The sequence below is a fragment of the Pungitius pungitius genome, chromosome 6 (genome assembly GCF_949316345.1).
Source record: "Pungitius pungitius chromosome 6, fPunPun2.1, whole genome shotgun sequence".
Taxonomy (NCBI): Eukaryota; Metazoa; Chordata; class Actinopteri; order Perciformes; family Gasterosteidae; genus Pungitius; species Pungitius pungitius.
Window position 1 is genome coordinate 18,855,877 of NC_084905.1, and position 19,360 is coordinate 18,875,236.

Genomic DNA, 19,360 nt, shown 5'->3' on the forward strand with positions numbered 1-19,360 from the left:
CCTCCGGATTGAACCACCTGTAACAGAGATGCCCTTTCGCGTAAAAAAAGGACCTGCTTAGGAACACCTCACGTCTCTGTTCAAATGGCCATGCTCTTGATGTTGAAGATTAGGCCTTGAAATGGAAACCTTTCAACGGCTACACTCAGCCTTCAAAGGGCAGCTCTGGCCCTCCTGTCATAAAAAAAAAAAAAAAGAAGAGAGAGAGGGCCGCTCCGGTTACTCTCTGTTTGACTTTCCAGCCAGTTTGTCACCGTGCTGACTCATGCTTTTCATGCTGAAAGAGCTTTCTTGTGGTCCCCCCCCCCGGGGGGCGGTGAAACGCAACAAAAGTTCAAATCCTCCAATCGATGCAGCACTTGAAGCAGGTGATCCTTTCCTGTACGAAATACTGAAGAGTTTTTTCTTTTTTTGATCGTTAATCTTTTTCAGCAGCGGCCAAAAACTGAATGGAGCTGTTTGAAGATGAACGCGTGGAGGTGGAATTGAAAGGCGAAACATTGTCTGCTACTTTGAAACAAAAAAGGCTTTTCAGAAGAGATGCAGGGGGGACAAAAAAAATGGGTTTTGCTCTGTGACCTACATCAAGCTTCTCTTCCCTTTCCCTTTCTCTTCAGTTTACTCTCTCTCTCTCTCTCTCTCTCTCTCTCTCTCTCTCTCTCTCTCTCACTTACCCCCCCCCCCCCCCCCTTGAGCTGTGCTTCATTTCAGGGGAACTCTCAGAGAGGAGAGCGGGCAAACTGGATACGTAGTTACCAAATAGGATCGAATGAGGAGGCTAAATGGAGGAGAATAGAGGAGTGTGTGTTCATGTCTGCTCGTGGTCTCATCCTCCCTCCCAGCCGGCCCCTCCTCCCCTCCTCCCCTTTGGACGGTGGGGTGAATCCCCACCTGCCAGGCCTCCAGGGGGGGGGGGGGGGCGCCAGAGGCCAAACCAGCGGCGAGTCAAATGGAGGATGTTTTAAGTCACCGGGTCATTGTAAAAACCACCCTCTGGAGATGCGGGATTCCCTCGGAGATGAGGGTACGGGTCACTGCACGACGCAGGCCTGAGGTGAAGTAGAACGAGCATGTGGTTGAGGGACGTTTAGGGATCGAGGGGGTCGAGAGCTTTGCGCGACGTACCACCTTTGAAGTCCGATTTGGGGGTTTTCACCCTCGGCAGAAGCTGGATTGCACTGGATTCGGTGGTTTGTTTGTCTCGAACTGCCGTGTAAAAAAAAAAAAAATCGTGGCTTGTGTCAAACCCAAATATTGCTGACAGGTGACAACGTCGCTACAATCCTCGACATTTTATTTGTTGTTGAAGGCTTGAATCAGCCAATTTTTTCCTTCAACACCCCCCCCCCCCCCACCCCCCGAGCATTTTCTTCACAAACGCTGCACTTCCAGTTCCTGGTTTGAGGACGACAAAATACTTGCAGATTATTAATGCCCTGGCGGGGGCTCCTTCCCCTTCTCGGAATCAGTTGACGGTCGTTTGTGGTGAAGTCATCGCAGTCCGACCTTAAGGCTAATAATGAACGATCAAGGAAATCTACTCAAATGGCCATGCGGTTGCCCCCCCCCCCCCCCCCCCCCCACCCCACACACTCGCGCTTTGTTTCTTTCACTCTGACAACGAAAAAGGAAACGCAACGTGAAATATTAATTTCGACCAGCTGAATCCTTCTTTTTTTTTTTTTTTTAAACTCCTTTCAGATCATGGCGGCGTCGTCTTGAGTTTCGGACGTTAGAGTTGAATTTCGACTGGTGAACATTCTTTGCTTTTAAAAAGCGGTCGCGCGGCGTAACTGTGGCCACCGACACTGTCAGGCCGGTGCTTATTCAACGTTCAGAGGAGGGACAAAGAGAGAGAGAGACACGCAGAGAGAGAGAGAGAGAGAGAGAGAGAGAGGCTTCACATTCAAATTCTACGTCGCCCGGTTGGACATGCGAGCGTAGTGAGTTGGCTATGAGTGTTATACCCAGGACTAGTATTTTACTATACTAGTTTTTTTTTATGAGCACATATTTGGGCACTTTGACACCGGTGAACTCTCCTTAAAGTACACAATCAATCATCTCGTTGCCGCCGAGATTCTTTCCCTTTGTGGGATTAGCTTCTTGTCGGTTTGTGCACCCTTCGGGAGCATCGTGGTCATCGACTCACATGCGTCCTCTTTCGCCCTAGCCCCTGTTATCCCATGTCGATTTTTTATTATTTATTTTTTTAAACCGTAAAAAGGATGACGGATTGCTAATACATCGGATGCGAACCTCGCGGGGGGGGGGGGGGCAGCCCCGAGCACTCGCTGCCACGCTGGATGACGGCGTGGCAGCGAGGCGTGCGCGGCGCTACGGTGGAACGGCGGCGGATGAAAGGCCTGTTTTTCAGCCCGTCGTCATGTGGGCAGCCGTAAAATCCTCTCTGTGTGAGTCCAGAGAAAACACAGCGGCCGTACAAATGCGTGTGCGTGTGTGTGTGTGAGTGTGAGTGCCAATGTGTAGGATGCTTTCTCTTAGCTTTCATCAGATAGGGGGCGTCTGATGTGCTGCCGCTCTGCAGTGTGTGTGTGTGTGTGTGTGTGTGTGTGTGGTCACCGGTGCTCTTGAGTAAAGGTCATCCCTCACTCTTTATCTCTCTCTTTATTCCTCGCCCCACAGCATGTGCCTGTATCTGGGGCGGGGGGGGGGGGGGGGGGCTTTTCCAGGCAGTGGCTATCATGCGCCGGGGGCCCCCTTGTTCATTCATCAGCTGGGCCTCTGTCTCGGGCCTGCGTGGGTGTGTCGGGAGCTGGGGGGGGCCCTCTCCCTTTTCCCTTCCTCTCTCTGTCTCTCTGTCTCTCTCCTGCCCACCCACCGTCCCCCTGCTGACGTGGCCCGGGATCGTCCCCGGGGCGCCCCCCCCCCCCCCCCGCTGGCCCTCGGGGGGCCCCAGCGTGCGTGTGCGTGTGTGCGTCGCTGTGTTATCGGTGTGATCTGCGTCTGTCTCTGTCTGCTAGACGCAGGAGGAAACAGGATGCGAGAGGATCAACCGTAATCTCGCTGCGCGCTTTGTCGCACACGATCCCAGGCCCGATCGCTGTGTCCGTCCTCTACAGGGGGGGGGGGGCGGGGGGGGGGGGGGGGCGGCCCTGGACGCCCACTGAGGCGAGAGCTCACCGGTGGGCCGAGGGACACTGGTTTCCGAGGGAGAGGACGTTCAAGTTTCTTGTTGTGATGAGGATGGAAACATGTCATCGGGGGGGTGGGGGGGGGGGGGGGGGTATGTTTGGCTCGTTATATCTCAGTCAATATGTTTCCATTGAAGATGAAACAAAATCCAAACGGGGTGGAAATTGAGGAAAATCCTCGACTCTTTACTCGAACGAACTTGATGATTACCATGCGTGCGTTTCTAGAGTCGAGCAGGTGAGGTCCTGATTTCGGTCTCATTATTAGGATGAAAGGGTAGGAAGAAGGATTTGTGCCTGTTTTAGCAGGTCCCTGGTATTCAGTGGAAAAGCTTTATCTCCATCTCAGGGAGATCAGGGAGGAAAAAGGATGCTTTTCAGATGCTTTCTGTCGGGCCCTATTGTCTATGCCTGGGAGGCAGCTTACTCAGATTCTCAGCATTTAATACCGGCACCGTTAAATACCCTCATAATTGTTTTAGCTTTACTGCTGAAAGCCCTCGTTATTATAGGAATCACACTTGGGACCCTGCAGTAATTGTGCTGTGCCAGAACGTGTCACTTCCCCCAGCTCCATGATGTGAGCCCACACCGAGACGGCGAAGCCCAGTTCTGGTAAAACAATATTATTTTATTGTACAGGAACAAGGCTGTGCTAATTCCTCAAGCTGCAAACCTCACAGACCACAAATTTGTCTATAATTTGCTGGGAGCACATGTTCATAGCAACGGTACATAAAGCGTAACGGAAAACAGTAGTAGAAAGCGCATTAGTCAGTTCAGCGACCGGTATACAAAGCGAGGGGTTTTCCTCCAACTTTCTTTCCCTTCCAATGGGGCCCTAAAGACACAGTTCCAGCGAGGGCAAGGCATTAAGAGCTTGTTTTAAGTGTTTTGGGTGCTACGACGCTATCAAATGTGTAGTGTCTGGAAAAGGTAGTGTGTTTTAGTAGCGTGTGCGTGACCTTTTAAATACATTTAGTGCTTTAGGAACTCTACGTGGAGTGTATCAAGGCAAAGAAAGCAAGTAGAAAAAAAGCATTGGGCAGGGTTTAGTTTAAAGCCCAGTGAGCCTACATGCCCTAAAATGTTCGCCCGTTATCGGCCCCACCGAGTGCAGAGACCCCCGGCCACCAGCAGGTGACACTTTCCCCTTTGTTCACTTTGGTGCCATTTGACAGGACGTCCCGGTGCTTTAATGGATATGAAGCCCCGAAACGCCTGTGTATCGTACCGTGTGGTTGAGATGTAACTTCTTATGCAATCCAGTCCTCCTCTGCCCCCCCCCCCCCCCCCACACACACACACACACACTCCCCCGGGGGTTTGAGTGCATGTCCGGGGATGAGGGGGGGGGGGGCCTTTAAAAAGCTTTTTCCCTTCACCGCTCCAACCAACAGGCTTGGCTTGTGTGGAGAGGCCATTCAACTGCACTGCTGGGCTCTGAGAGTGTTGTGTGCGTGTGTGTGTGTGTGTGTGTGTGTGTGTGTCTGTGCATCTTCCTGTTGCTAGACAAGCCCCCCACTAGTATTCCGGCCGGAACTACTTCTCTCCAGCGCTGTTAGAAATGCTGCATTTCTTACTGTAATACGTCTGGTCCTCCTCGCCTTTGCAGATGCACCCTACGTGGACAGCATCCTTCATTGTGAAACCGAAAGAAACCCGCGCTGACACAAACGTGGGTTTGAGTTGTGTTTGCGCAACCTGTCGCAACCTGCACATGATGATGATCCATGAGATTGTGTTTAAACGGGATTTTCCTTACAATCACCTTGAGAAATAAAGCTTTAAAAGGACAACTGGCCTCTTTGAGGAACAATGACTCCCTGACACAAATACAGAGATATAACAGTTCTGGTATTAGTCCGTGCACTTGAAGTAAAACGTTTTAATGTGTCGTGTTAGTACATCGTGCGACGTCGGCGTTACTGCATCAGCTGACCTCCGCGACCCCGTCGGTCCGGCCTGTTACGGTTGTACAGACGGTCCGGCGGTGCGCCTGCCTTCCGGCTCCAAACACAGAACGCCGCTTCACCCAGAGGTTGCTTTTTTTTTGTCTCTGGTTTTAGTCCCTGACGCACGGGAGCAGCAGATGACTTTGTCCTTGCTCATGAACGCTTTTACCTGCTTTTGAGTGAAGCCCGGAGTCATCTCCTTCCTCCGGGCTTTCTTGGATAGTGTAGCAGACACTTGCCACTAAACTCCATTAGACATCTGGTTTAATATTCCCCCCCATTCTTCTCTCCTGGATGTTTCCAAGTTCATTGAGGTTTTTCTGGTAACTCCAATTTTCCACTGGCAGCTAGCGAGGCTATCCCGGGGTGGTTCCTCCTGGAGGGCTTTCAGGACTCTGGGGCCCGGCCTCAGGAGGGCTTTCAAGCTGCTGCTATGGGTGCTTTTTCTCCTCTGCTTTCCATCAACCACACGGCTGTTATGCGAACCAGAGCCTTCCTTTCCCGAGGGCGAGAATGATGATGCACACACAACACCCAACACAAGGGCATCGTTGTTGAACTAAGTTTTCCTGGTGGTAGTTTGGTTATGTTTGTTATGATCGGTGCAGACAGAACCTTTGGGTCACCAAATGGCCTTCGGGATTGATCATGTGTGTGTACTTCAATTTCAGCTCAAGCATCAAATATGGAAATATGAACTTTGTTTGTAAATTCTCATGATTCTCATTGTTATTTATAGAATCGTCACACCAAATATGACAGAGAGGGAGGGTATTATCATTGGGTATAAATACCCCTGGGATTTTTGGATGTCTCCTTTGGTTCTTTGGCTCTTGACAAGCCACGGTGTCTCGGCTCGTGTGATTGGCTTTCATCAAGGCCAGGCAGAGCCCTGGCGAATGCCAGACCCGGCAGGGGGGTGTCAACCAGCACAAGCCCCATCGCCACCATCTCACGAGCGCACACAACCCAATGGGGCCAGGAGTTGGGATGGACCTACGGCTCAGGAAAACCACCCTCTCTCTGGAAACGGCCTCCATCCTGTTTTAAAAATTACATTAGGCGCGTTTTTAACGGCGTACGTGTGTGAGGGTAGAGGGTAGTGTGAGCGCGTTATGTATTCTCATTAGACGGCCGGTCCCGCGCTATTTGCGCGCACGCACATGCGTGTGGATGCACGTGCACAATGGTGGCGTGCCACCACCCATGCATGCATGCATGTGAGGTTGGGGGCAGCGGGGGACCACAAGCTGGTGGGGCGCAGCTTACCGAGGGGAGCAAGTGGTTGTGAGTCAGTCCCGACCGGGCAGACCTGTGGCCGTGGTACTAGCGCTGCAGCACATGTGCCAGGATAGGAAATTAACAGTGGCTTTTGGGTGAAAAACGTCTGTGAGGGTTTAGAAAATGCCCCTGAGGCCGGAATAAGAGGTGCAAACAATCCCTCCGAAGAGAGAAGAGGAAATGAAATAAAAACCAGCAGTAAATGGCTGACAAATAGCAGTTTATTTAAAAGTACCTTACACAAAAAAGCTCCTTAAAATCCAACACTAGGCAAATAAGTATGTTTTGCTATGCTGCCTTATACTAAACCAAGGCTGTAGTCCATCTAATGCAAGTAGTGTTGGCTCTATCCAACCACGCTGTCTGGGCCCATTTAATAGAGTAAAATAAGCAAAGAGTTTGCATCAAGTAACTTTTAAAATTGTTAAAAGAGTGTCTGCTCTGGGAACATTACACCGGCCAGGCTGAGACATTTTTGTCTTTCATTTCCTTATGAATTCCTCTTTATTGCTGTACTTTGCTGCTGCAGATGTAAACATTTCCTCCATTTGTTCATTTTTCGGATATAGTTTTTGGTGGACTCCGTTTTTTGGTCTCTGCGGTATCTGACCGTTTATTTATTGTGAGCAGCGAATGTTTACAAGTTGTATTTCTTGATTTGATATTTCAACAGATTTAAAACTGTTGCAGCACTCTTTGTGTATTTCTTTAGAGCCAAAGTGCACATCTGTTACATTTGACATGTTTGAGCATGTTACAGCCAAATTGGCCAATACAGCGCACTTCAACTTGATGCTTTCGGAATCACCAATAACTCAAAAATAAATACAGCTCCTCTTACTAGAGCTTATTTAAATTCAGAAGGTTTTATTCATCCTTTGCTCTTCCTACCCCGAATATTCTAAAGAAAATCAAAATCTGTAGGAGATGATGCAGAGAAATTTGATGCCGAACTGATCTGACAAGCTTCTTTACTGTTTTTCTGAAAGCCTTTGCGGAAATAATAAATCCTCCTTGGGCTCTCTGAAGTGCAGGAAATAACGCATTTTACCTTGAGAGATTCAAATAATTGCGACTTGAGTACAAAGACTTACAAAACATTCCTCTCTGCTCTGCGGTCAGAGTCGGTTCCGCTGCTCAGCCGCTTCCAGATTACTGCCAGTTGAAGGGATATTGGGGTCTCTTTTAGACCATGGGAGACCTCTTAAGCCAGCCCTCCGTATCCATTAGGAGAGTAGTAGAGGACTCTGAGATATTTAGAAAAGGAAAGGATTGGTGTGGCATAGTTTTGGTCATCGACCTTTGGCTAAATGTGCATCGCGGGCTGCTCCTTTTTAACGACAACGCGATTCCATGATAACTACCATAGAACTCTAAACATGAGCAGAAAAAAATTGTCAATAATATATATACTGTATATATTTATTCATTATTATTTTTATATTTCATTTGATTCACATTTGAGGATTTGCATGTTTGTACTACTCTAAAATCAATTGGTTGTAGCAACAGCGCAGCACATGAAAACCGTTGAACCAGTTTCTTGACTTTTAAGTGCTTTGGCCGGTGTTCATGGCAAACAGCTAACGGCTAACAGCTAATGGAACCAACAGCAGACGCACTGCTGAGCGCACCACCGCCACAGCTTGATATGTTTACTTTTGTCTTTGGCAAAGTATGACGTGCCTCATGCGAGGACTTTGAGCTAATGGGCCTGGATACGGCGGCGCTTGTTTTTGAGTTTGAATAAAGTCCGTCTTACAATTGCCTCCCAGCCCATTAGTGTCCACATGTGGGGTTTTCCAATCGTAGGTTGTATTCATTAATCACGCCATGCCGCTGTGATCGTTTCAGACACTCCTGGCGGAGATGTGCCCTCCTCTAAGTGCACGTTTGAAGTCTAAAATGTATTAGTAATTGTAGAAACAGCATGTTTGTTTTATTTTTATTTTCTCAATTTGTAATCCCTTCAGTTTGATCATCGTCAAAAATGATCGAATCGAAGCACGGCAACAACGTCACACTTGAGTGGCTTTTGAGCGTGACACACGCGACACACACACACACACGTCCAGAGGTTCGTCTCGTCTCGCGCAGAACGCCACGCCGTCTGGCTGGGGGGGGGGGCAGTGTGTGAGGCAGCCAGACCTGCAGACCCGGGGCCGTTCGCCGTGTGGGACAAAGGTGCTCCTGGAGAGGAATTCAGCACTTTGGACAGCACCTGGACCAGCTCTCCCCACGCTGGGGTCCCACCGCTGCGCTCTCACAGGCGTGTGACCGCGTTGCTCCCGAGGTGCAGGGGGGAAGCTGCTCACGAGGGGGGGGGGGGGGGGGGGGTGGTGCCGTGTATCCGGGTCAAAGGCTGGTACCACGGACGCACGCTAACAACAAGGCCGACTTGGAAGATAATTCAGACAGATGGAGAACAGCGGCTTGATGTTGCCGGTTATCTACGTGCCGGTCACATCGCAGCGTCTCTTCTTGAACGTGACCCCTCCCCTTCCCTCTTTCAGGCAGTCGGGAAGCGGCGTTCACCTACGCCATCACGGCGGCGGGGGTGGCCCACGCCATCACGGCGGCGTGCAGCCAGGGCAACCTGAGCCAGTGCGGCTGTGACCGGGAGAAGCAGGGCTTTTACAACCAGGAGGAAGGCTGGAAGTGGGGAGGCTGCTCGGCGGACATCAAGTACGGCATCGAGTTCTCCCGCCGCTTCGTGGATGCCCGGGAGATTAAAAAGACTCCCCGGCGCCTGATGAACTTGCACAACAATGCGGCGGGGAGAAAGGTAAAGAGGACTTTTGATGAGCTCATTTAAACGGCTGTTCTTTTCCATGAAGATCAAGGACAAAAACACAGCAAAGCAATGTTTAGTTGTTTTTGAATGACCTGATTTTGCTGTCAATTGCTACATCATTAGAGCATGAGTGATATTTTTAAAGTGCTGACCTTCCTAGAATGAAATCCGATGAATCAAGAAACACATGAAACTCAAAGTGTTCATTAAAATCATCCGTCTTGGACATAATTGTCCTACAAGCAGATTTTTTTTGGACGACACATCTGGTGGTCAACATAATTAGGTGCAATGCGATAGAAATGTTTAAATAATCTCCCTCTAAGAAAGACTCCATACTTGACAAACGTGATGCACACGTGCGTGTGTTAATGCGTTCCTTTGCAGAAAAGCAAACAGCCTCAGATAAAGTCACGCCGGGGACGCGACAAAGGGCTGTGAGTGACCGAGCTGCTGATTGACCGATCGCTCAGTCACAGCCTTTCAGCAGCTCGCTTTGCTTCAGCCAATTATTGACATATCTTTTATTCCCCCGGGAGAGTGCATTGCCAAACTTCATCATGGCCTCTGTTTGTCGGCTGTTAGTCATCTCAGAGCAGTCTTTGAGGGAGAAAAAAAACAAAACAGAAAGAGTGTGAGAGGTAAATAAAAGAGAAAAGATGATGTTGTGTTGACGAATGGATCTAATCAGTAACTTGGGCTTTATCGTGTCCACTGGGACAAAGGGGTCTGTCTCGGGGTTACCAGTCATAGGACTGCCATTATCTCCTTTCATAGAAACCTGAAACCTGTTTAATGCTGGAGAACAGGACATTATCGCATTCTCTGCACTATACCAACTGTACCAACAACTACTGTACTAGTCGGATGTGTACCAGTCGGATGTGTACCAGTCAGATGTGTATCAGTCAGATGTGTACCAGTCGGATGTGTACCAGTCGGATGTGCACCAGTCAGATGTGTATCAGTCGGATGTGTACCAGTCAGATGTGTACCAGTCGGATGTGTACCAGTCGGATGTGTACCAGTCAGATGTGCACCAGTCGGATGTGTACCAGTCAGATGTGTACCAGTCAGATGTGTACCAGTCGGATGTGTATCAGTCAGATGTGTACCAGTCGGATGTGTATCAGTCGGATGTGTACCAGTCAGATGTGCACCAGTCGGATGTGTACCAGTCAGATGTGTACCAGTCGGATGTGTATCAGTCGGATGTGTACCAGTCAGATGTGCACCAGTCGGATGTGTACCAGTCAGATGTGTACCAGTCGGATGTGTATCAGTCGGATGTGTACCAGTCAGATGTGCACCAGTCAGATGTGTACCAGTCAGATGTGTACCAGTCGGATGTGTATCAGTCGGATGTGTACCAGTCAGATGTGTACCAGTCAGATGTGTATCAGTCAGATGTGTACCAGTCGGATGTGTACCAGTCGGATGTGTACCAGTCGGATGTGCATCAGTCAGATGTGTATCAGTCGGATGTGTACCAGTCAGATGTGTACCAGTCGGATGTGTACCAGTCAGATGTGTACCAGTCGGATGTGTATCAGTCGGATGTGTATCAGTCGGATGTGTACCAGTCAGATGTGCACCAGTCGGATGTGTACCAGTCGGATGTGTATCAGTCGGATGTGTACCAGTCAGATGTGCACCAGTCTGATGTGTACCAGTCAGATGTGTACCAGTCAGATGTGTATCAGTCGGATGTGTACCAGTCAGATGTGCACCAGTCAGATGTGCACCAGTCAGATGTGTATCAGTCAGATGTGTACCAGTCGGATGTGTACCAGTCGGATGTGTACCAGTCGGATGTGCATCAGTCGGATGTGTACCAGTCAGATGTGTACCAGTCAGATGTGTACCAGTCGGATGTGTACCAGTCAGATGTGTACCAGTCAGATGTGTACCAGTCAGATCACCTCTTTGCTGAGACAGTAAGAGGCCAAAGTGTTTCTTAGATTCATAGTTATTAATTAAAACTTCAGTGTTGCTCATAATCCATGAACATGATTCATCAATGAATTTATTTCATTTAATGGGTAGTTATTAGGCAACTTTCCATTATTTCTTACTGTTAGTGATGGTTTCACACTGTTGGCAGTAGCCAAACAGTAGATTACCACTGGGATTATCACGTGGCTTTTGTAGCTTTGGAAGACGATTACATACATCTAGCTCAGTGTAAACAATGCATCACATTTTCTTTGTGGATTTTTATTGGATACAATACGCCTGAAATGACCTTCAACACCAATCTAAGTCAAATGAGCTGATTAAAACGATCCTGACTGTGGTGATGGAGGGAGCGGCTCCTCCAATGGGATCCAGCTGAGGTGGTATTTTCTAACCATTGACGAGAAGCGTCGTTGAATCTGTGAGCCATAATTACGACGGATGCCGTGACTAAACCGAATACTGAAAGAGTGCAGCCAGTGAATCAAACAGATCTCCCATCTGGGTTATGTGTTTGACAAGTGATCTTTAGATGGGAATCTGGTCATATTGGACTAATTAATAACAGCTCAGAGGCTTTGATGGACACAGTTTAGGTAAATGTTTCCATGCATCTGTCAGAATCCTTCTACCAGGCATTCCGTGTGGTTTTTTGTGCCTCGCATTTTTGGAAATCCTCATTTTGAATAAACACGCGAGACGAGATTGACAGCTGACCCCGGCTTTTTTTTAAAAAGTCGGCGGAGCTCATGTTTTTCCAATCAAATGTCCTCGAATCTGGAAAACAGTGACCGCACCGAGTCCACCGTGGACCAGGCGGGCGGAGGTATTGAACAACTCTTGTGTACATTTTGGTAAGTGTCTGATAGAAATGATGACTTGGGCTTCTGGCGAGGCGAGGTGCCAGGAAAAAAAAAAAAAAAAAAAAGCTGCACTGGAAAAACGCCCTGCCGACCAAAGTTACATCTCACACAACAAAGACGCGCTCCGATCGAGCGCATCGAGGGGGGGGGGGGGGGGCGGGGGGGGGATCCCGATTTCGGTGAAAGAAGTGCCGTCGGGATCGTTGCAGATGTGTTGATGTGAACCCTTCCGTTCATTGGAGTTTTAGAACGTTTCAGCAGAAAACGAAGAGGGCACAGTTTTTATTTTATTTTATTTTTTCTAGTTTCTCAGTTCCCCCGGGGAGGGGGGAGGGGGGGGGCAAAGGGTTGACGACAGCGCACAATATTTCCCATATGCCCCAGGCTTAGGCCTCAAGGAGAAGATTTCCTGCCCTGTGCACCATATGTTGGACATAACCTCAAAGAGAAATTAAGTTCAAGACTGAGAAAGGAAATAACCTCAAAAAATGGACATAATTGCATTTAAAATGACTCTTTGACTAAAAGCATCTGAATATATTACTGTGATCCACTTTAATGTATGTGGCAATATTTTGCTTTGTTCTATTTATCAAATTATTGAAGCAGTCAAATAAACCTCAAGCATTGACCTGTCATAAACAATTAATTGATTTAGTCTTTGTTTTGTGCTGCTTTGGCAACTCAATCAATGACCCAATAATCTTGATTTAATCCAGATGATTGATAGTTGCATGGGTCATTCTCTCAGTCATTTTGACAAAGGTAGACACAATTACACGATGGAATATTACCAGTAAGTGTAATTTCCCCTCCCTCAGGGCATGCGACTGTATGCATATGTCATCTACTACACTGAAAATTCTGAATTGATCTAATTCAAATTCAAAGTCCCATAGGCCCCGCCCCAATACAAAGGGCTCATTGCAAGATGACACAAAGAAAAAGTGAATTCAAGGGAGAACTCGGGCCACACTGGCCCTTTAACATGACCTCAACAGCTCAATGGTTCTTGTCACTGACACAGTTGTTTGTGCAAGAAAGAATTTTCACACTTTCTGATACCAATAAAAGATTTGTTCACAAAATTAGTACCAAAACTTCACTTGTATATTTGCTGCAGCTCTACAAGCGTTTTTTTTCTTCTTCTTCTTCTCGTTTGACTCTCCAGGTACTAGAAGACAGAATGAAGCAGGAGTGCAAGTGCCACGGCGTCTCGGGCTCCTGCACCACCAAGACCTGCTGGACGACCCTCCCCAAGTTCCGAGAGATCGGCTACGTGCTCAAGGACAAGTACAACGAAGCCGTGCACGTGGAGGTGGTGCGGGCCAGCCGCCTGCGCCAGCCCACCCACCTCAAGGTGAAGCAGACTCAGGGCTACCGCAAGCCCATGGAGGCGGACCTGGTCTACATCGAGAGGTCGCCCAACTACTGCGAGGAGGACACAGCCACGGGGAGCGTGGGCACCCAGGGGCGCCTGTGCAACCGCACCTCGCCGCACACGGACGGCTGCGACCTGATGTGCTGCGGGCGGGGCTACAACACGCACCAGTACACCAAAGTGTGGCAGTGCAACTGCAAGTTCCAGTGGTGCTGCTTCGTCAAGTGCAACACGTGCAGCGAGCGGACGGAGGTGTTTACCTGCAAATAAGGAACCCGCGGGCAGAGAGTGAGGCTCCAGGGGGGGACTATTTGAATGAAGAAAGGCTCGAGCAGGACAGGCGGGGGGGGGGGGGGGGGTGGATTGTGTGACTCGGACCGGTGAGACATTTTTGGAAAAAAATGAAAGGAATGGAACGTGGCATCCTTCGCGGCATCTTTTTTTTTTTTGCACAGCAGAATCGAATCTAATTTCTTTTTCCCGAAAGTAAATGCTAAATATCAGTAGGTAATTCCCCAGTGCTCCACTGTCACACGGCTCACTCCCCCCCCCCCCCCCCCCCCCCCCCCGTGTGCTGCTGTTGCCCCCCCCCCCCCCGAGAACGACGGGTGTGTGGACCGTGGGGCGGCCATCGACGGGCCTCGTTTGGGAAACTGTGCTTTTGCACTCTGGGATTTTTGTAAAACCTTAAATTGGAGAAGAAAAAAAAGAAAAAGAAGAGAGACTCGTGTGCGGAGAGGAAACACGAAGGCGACGCAGGCGCGGGGGGGGGCGGGTCGGTCGAGAGGACAGCGGCTGATGAGGAGGGGCTCGACTGGGAGGGATCTGTCCACTCTTTGAAAAAAACGTTGTTTTTTTTTTTGCTAAAAGGGGGAGCAAAAGTGAATCTTTGACAAGAGCGACCCCCACCTCCCCATCCCCTCCCCACCTCTCCCCCTCTCTCACCACCCGAACCCCCAAATTGGCTGAGGCTTAAGTCGGAGGTCTGTAGAAATGAAGAACATTTTGTGAGTACGGTGCGTTGGGGTGCGCCAAAATCTGAGTGGAGAACTCTTTTTAAACCCTCTGCTGCCAACTGGAATATGGTGGAGTTTGTTAGTTTTCCAGTCACACTGGAACTGTCTGTTCTGAACACTGAAAATAAATTGTTTATTTATGTTATAGTATCTTAAAACGAAGCACTAACGGGTAGAGATGTCTTTTTTTTTGTACTAAGTGTAAAGAAAAAAAAATGCTTTTTAGAAACTCTGACTGAAAAATGTGTGTCTATTAGAAAGTGACCCCTAAAACCCCTAAAACGACCTCTTCTTTTCTTTAAAGAAAGGAAAAAAAAGAAAGAAATTCTACCGCTGTGTTGACACATGTTCAAACGTTCAAACATCTTGGTTCTATTTTACTGTCCCATTGTTTGTTTGTAGCCCTTTTTACCCCGAGCAGCGCCATCCATCCGGATGCCTCTACACTATTCCAAACGATAGCAAGAAAACTCATTAAAGTGCAGAGATCCTTCCTAAACTCATGAAACATGAAGCTGATTTGTTGCCGGATGTGTTTGTGCCGCACTGATATTTGCCATTCAGATACAACTCATGAGAACTAAATAAACTCCCATTTGACTCAGTTTGGCGGTTCATTGCTAAAACATAGTAAAGGTTGACTTTAAATTGTAGATATAAATAGATGATATTGTCCTCGTTTGGGCTAATGTTGTTTTGTTCTGCTCAACGTTAAAAAGGCGAATCCACTTTATAACAACTGGGACGATATTTTTAAGAGTTTTGGATGTAAATCTTTGATGATTATTCACCCGAAACTATTGCTCAGTTTGAAAACACAGTGACTTCGGACAGACTAGGGATTATTAAAAACTAAGACAGTGAGCACACACAAAATGCAGGTCATGATTACTGCCCCCAAATGCAGCTGTTTACAGTCGGTCAAAGTCAAACTGTTCGCCCCTTTGCACTCGATTTCAAATAACTCCTTTTAAAGGGGCAAAGTTATCGTAGCTGATGAGTCGGGCGCTGTAACTATTTCCCGATGAACAATAGCACTTCACGGCTCCGCCTCCGCTGGTTGCTGTGACAACGAGGCTGCACAGAGAGACGGAGAGATGGAGCCGTGTTATCCAGGAAAATGTTACAGAATTTAACCCACAAATCTCTAAATTATAATTATATGATTTTTTAAATTAAACTACGATAAACTAATTACCGCAAGGCTCTGAAGTTCCTAATTTGACGCACGTGATAGATTGTCTCAAAAGTGAACAAGTTGATATCCGTCTATCCGGTTTTATTCTTTAATGGCATATTCTTTTTTAAGTTTTGGACTTTTATCTTTTGGTTTACGTATTAATTGATGGTTTTAGAATGTATCATACGTTTTGCACAGTGATAAAAACCACCCATTTAAGAGATTGAGAGACTGATGTCGCCTGGCCTTGCACTTTGCTCGATTGGTATTTTGTGTGTGCATCAGTCTTTAACTTATTTTATTTCAGAAGAGAGACAAGCCAGATGGATCCAACAGATTTGTCCTATAAAAAGATTTAAATATTTTCTTGATTAAAGTAAGTTATTAATATAAGCTTTCTAGCATGTAGCCTCATTCTGGCATTTATATTATTACATATAAATTCAAATATTAACTCAAATATTGGAGGCATTTGAAATAATCATGTTTCCTTTGTTGAGGATGCAAATGTGTTCTTCTTCGCTTCAAATAACTGATTGTTCTTTAATTTATGAAGAAGTGTATGAGTTGTACAGTGAAACACAGCAGAAGGTTTATCCATGAACCCTGAGTGAGGAATCCACATTCTTCATTTTATTGTTTTGTGCATGTTGGTACAAGAATGTTCCTGCTCAGTGTTCGGTTGCCCAAAATCGACTGTTCCAACAAATATCCATCGCTATTATTTTCATAAAATTCTCCCCCTCTGAAGAAAAACACACACATTAAATATGGTCATTGTGTGTGTCCAGGTCTGTAGCCAAACCGTATGTAGAAGTCTGTTATTCAAACATTCCAACCACACATAATGGTAACTGGCAAATGCGTTAGAAGAGCATAAATCATTCCAACAAAAATTCAAAAATTCAAAAAAAAAAAAAAAAAATCAAAAATAAATAAATAAAGCCGTGTGTTGACTTGCTGACGTTATTTTATACACAGTGCATTTTCATAATGTGCTGTGGTCTTCTGTCCTGATTGTGGCACGCAGGGAACGGGAGTCAATTATCTCTCCACGCATGGCGGCGAGCGTCCTCTCCATGTCAGTGTCAAAGCAGCCTGTGTGATCACAAACACACAAGGAGAGGGAAAAAAAAACACATTATGGAAAAAAAAAACACAATGCCCCCAGCTCTGCACAAAATACAGGCAAAATGTGATCATTCATTAAGTTGGAATCGCTCTTTTCTTTTTTTTTTGCTGAAGTATAAAAAAAAAGCGCACGTGCAGTTTTCTTCACGGCTAATTGGGACCTGCCGGACTTGGGTGGTCACGTGACACCTGCGACACTGGCAGCGACACTGGCAGCGACACTGGCAGCGACACTGGCAGCGACTCCACTTTGCATGTTCACTCCCTTTCAGTCCCCGCGTTGGGCTCCGCGTTCTCACTCGTGATGCTCAACGAGGATTTAGAGACTCGATGACACTGGACAGCTGGCCCAGCACTCTCAGCCCCCCCCCCCCCCCCCCTCCCTACCCCGCCCCCCCTCCCCCCGGAGCTCTCTGCGTTGGCACAGCCCGCCGGAGTCACTAAATGGGAAGGGGGCCTCCATGCAAATGACCCGGTGTGAATAGGAAGTGGCTCAGTGTGCCTCTTGTAATTTTTTATAGTGACACACAAACAAGAGTGTACTTCTTTTGTGCGTGTGTGTTCTTTTTGGGGGGTGGGGGGGGTGTGGGACAGCTCGGTGAAACAAGGAGGTGCATGTGTGTGTGTGTGTGTGTGTCCGGAAAAACAGCGAGTGAAAAGAGTGGTTATTTAGGAGAGGAGCTAATTGAGAGTGGGTTTTTGGAGGAAGAGTGGCTGCACTCTGTATAAGTAGGAGCAGCTGTTGCACCGAGTCTAAAAGATATGCTAAAGCCGTTTTCGGCATTTTCACTCTTTCGGGCCCTCGGATGATTCACCCAGTGGGGAGGGAGGTGGGAGGTGGGGGCATCGACGTGGGTTGACGACTCATGACTCTTTTGCACGTGATCGCTGTGAGTCGTTTTGTCGGAGCGGCTCTCGGTGGAAGGCTGCCACGCCGCTGCCTTCGTTGCCCCCCCCCCCCCCCGGACGCTGCCACTCGTCTTCCTGTATGTGAAAAGCATTGTGGGAGGCCAGCCGACCAGAAGTAAGACGTGTTTTGTTAGTTGTCTGAAGCACCCCCCCCGGGCACCGGAACCACGTAAGCTCCCTCCTAAACCCCGGATTGGTGGGGGGGGGGAAATGGATCCCCTGACGTTTTGTCATTGAAAATATAAAATAGAGAAACAGAGTCCGCCGTGTGGGGCTTCATCTAAAAGTGGCTGGTTGTCTGGGCGTCGCGATCATTCATTCATTCATTCATTCATTCGTTCATTGGGTTATGTCCTGCAAGCTAATGCTCCGCGTCTAATTCACGCTGGGATGCGACGCCCAATTTGGCAGAAAAAAAACCCGTCATGATGTAGCTCAGGTCTGCCAAGGACCTGCATATATGCAAAAGTATCTTAGCCTCAATCGACTCAAAGAGGATGTAGAGGGGGGGGGGGGGGGGGGTCTCAACTAAAATCCTTTGGGCCAATAAGGTAGCTCGAAAACGGGTCGACCCTCCACAGGGATTTCTTCTTTGTCTGACGAAACTCCATGTTTTATGCTTGTGTAAATAATTGAGTGGCTCTCAGTGAAAAGCCGCGTAAAACAACTTTTGGTTCAGATTGTTTTGATATTAGGAGCAACATTGTTTTATGCTTCTTTTTTTTTTTTTTTTAGGTGTCAGAAGCCCTCCCAAATCCCCTGAATCAGTGCCAACCTTCCGCTTCCTCTTTGTTATTTATAACTTTGGCGACTCTGCAGGCGTACGGGAAGAGAAGCGAAGGTGGCAAACAGCAACAAATTGGCCAAATGAAGGGATTCGATTAATAACGGAGGAGTCAGAGGTCTTCTCAGCTGATACTTGAGGTTTGCCAGATACCAAAGGAAAGGAAAAAAAAAAATCACCACTTCAATTGCAGACTCCTCCTCAGCTGAGGAAGGAGATGTTGAACAGTCCGATTTCAAATGATGGATTTGTTTTGGAGCGATCCTTTAAATCGTGTTTGTTATTTCAGGACGTGAAGCCTTTGGTTAAGGTGATACAACATGGAAAGGCAAGGAAGCGCTCCTGCTAAATCCCCCCCCCCCCCCCCCCCCTCCTCTCCGCCCCTTGGGCAGAAATGCAAGCCGTAGCTAGGCCACTAATAATACTAATTTAAAACGTTAGAAAATTCTCAACAAAGCAGAAGAGCACACAATACAGTTCAACGCAGCCCACAACACAGCCTGCAGCAATTAAGAACGTATAGTCTTTTTTTTTTTTTTCTTTAATGTGATTGCTTGGTGCTTTTCTGGTGTTCCTTTAACTTTGTTTTGACTGCTTGTCTTAGCGAAAGACCATCATTTGGAGGTTTCTCATCATCTGCTTGATATTAGTGGTGAGGAACACATGGCCATTCAAAGGCAGAGCCCAGTGTGACATCATAGACCACAAGGCACAAGTGGGGATCATCAAGACCCCGGCCTCTGAACGCTACCTGACTACCTCTATCCATCTGCACTCAATGCTGCTCTTTTCCTTTTGTGGGACTGTTTCTCTTCTTATATTTTACTTATTTTTTGTTGTCTCTTCTGCGCGGAGATCTGAGAGGCCTTTTTTTTTGTTTTTTACTTTGCCGGATATCGCCCGTGTCAAATAGCAGATAGAGACGCAACCAACGCCTCCCCTGCGCGTGGCCTCG

At 47.7% G+C, this 19,360-nt stretch overlaps 1 protein-coding gene across 1 annotated transcript; it reads left to right on the plus strand.

The window, feature by feature from the left end:
* Nucleotides 1-8,381: 8,381 nt before the first annotated feature.
* Nucleotides 8,382-13,737, plus strand: wnt7bb (wingless-type MMTV integration site family, member 7Bb). Its single transcript, XM_062562998.1, has 3 exons — nucleotides 8,382-8,400; nucleotides 8,905-9,176; nucleotides 13,176-13,737. The coding sequence occupies exons 1-3, from the start codon at nucleotides 8,382-8,384 to the stop codon at nucleotides 13,653-13,655; spliced, it is 771 nt and encodes a 256-aa protein (XP_062418982.1). The 3' UTR covers nucleotides 13,656-13,737.
* Nucleotides 13,738-19,360: the final 5,623 nt, after the last annotated feature.

Bases quoted from the DNA above. Each gene is read 5' to 3' on its own strand.
- wnt7bb (XM_062562998.1), top strand. The intron at 9,177-13,175 runs GTAAAGAGGACT...TTGACTCTCCAG, and splicing joins ACAATGCGGCGGGGAGAAAG to GTACTAGAAGACAGAATGAA.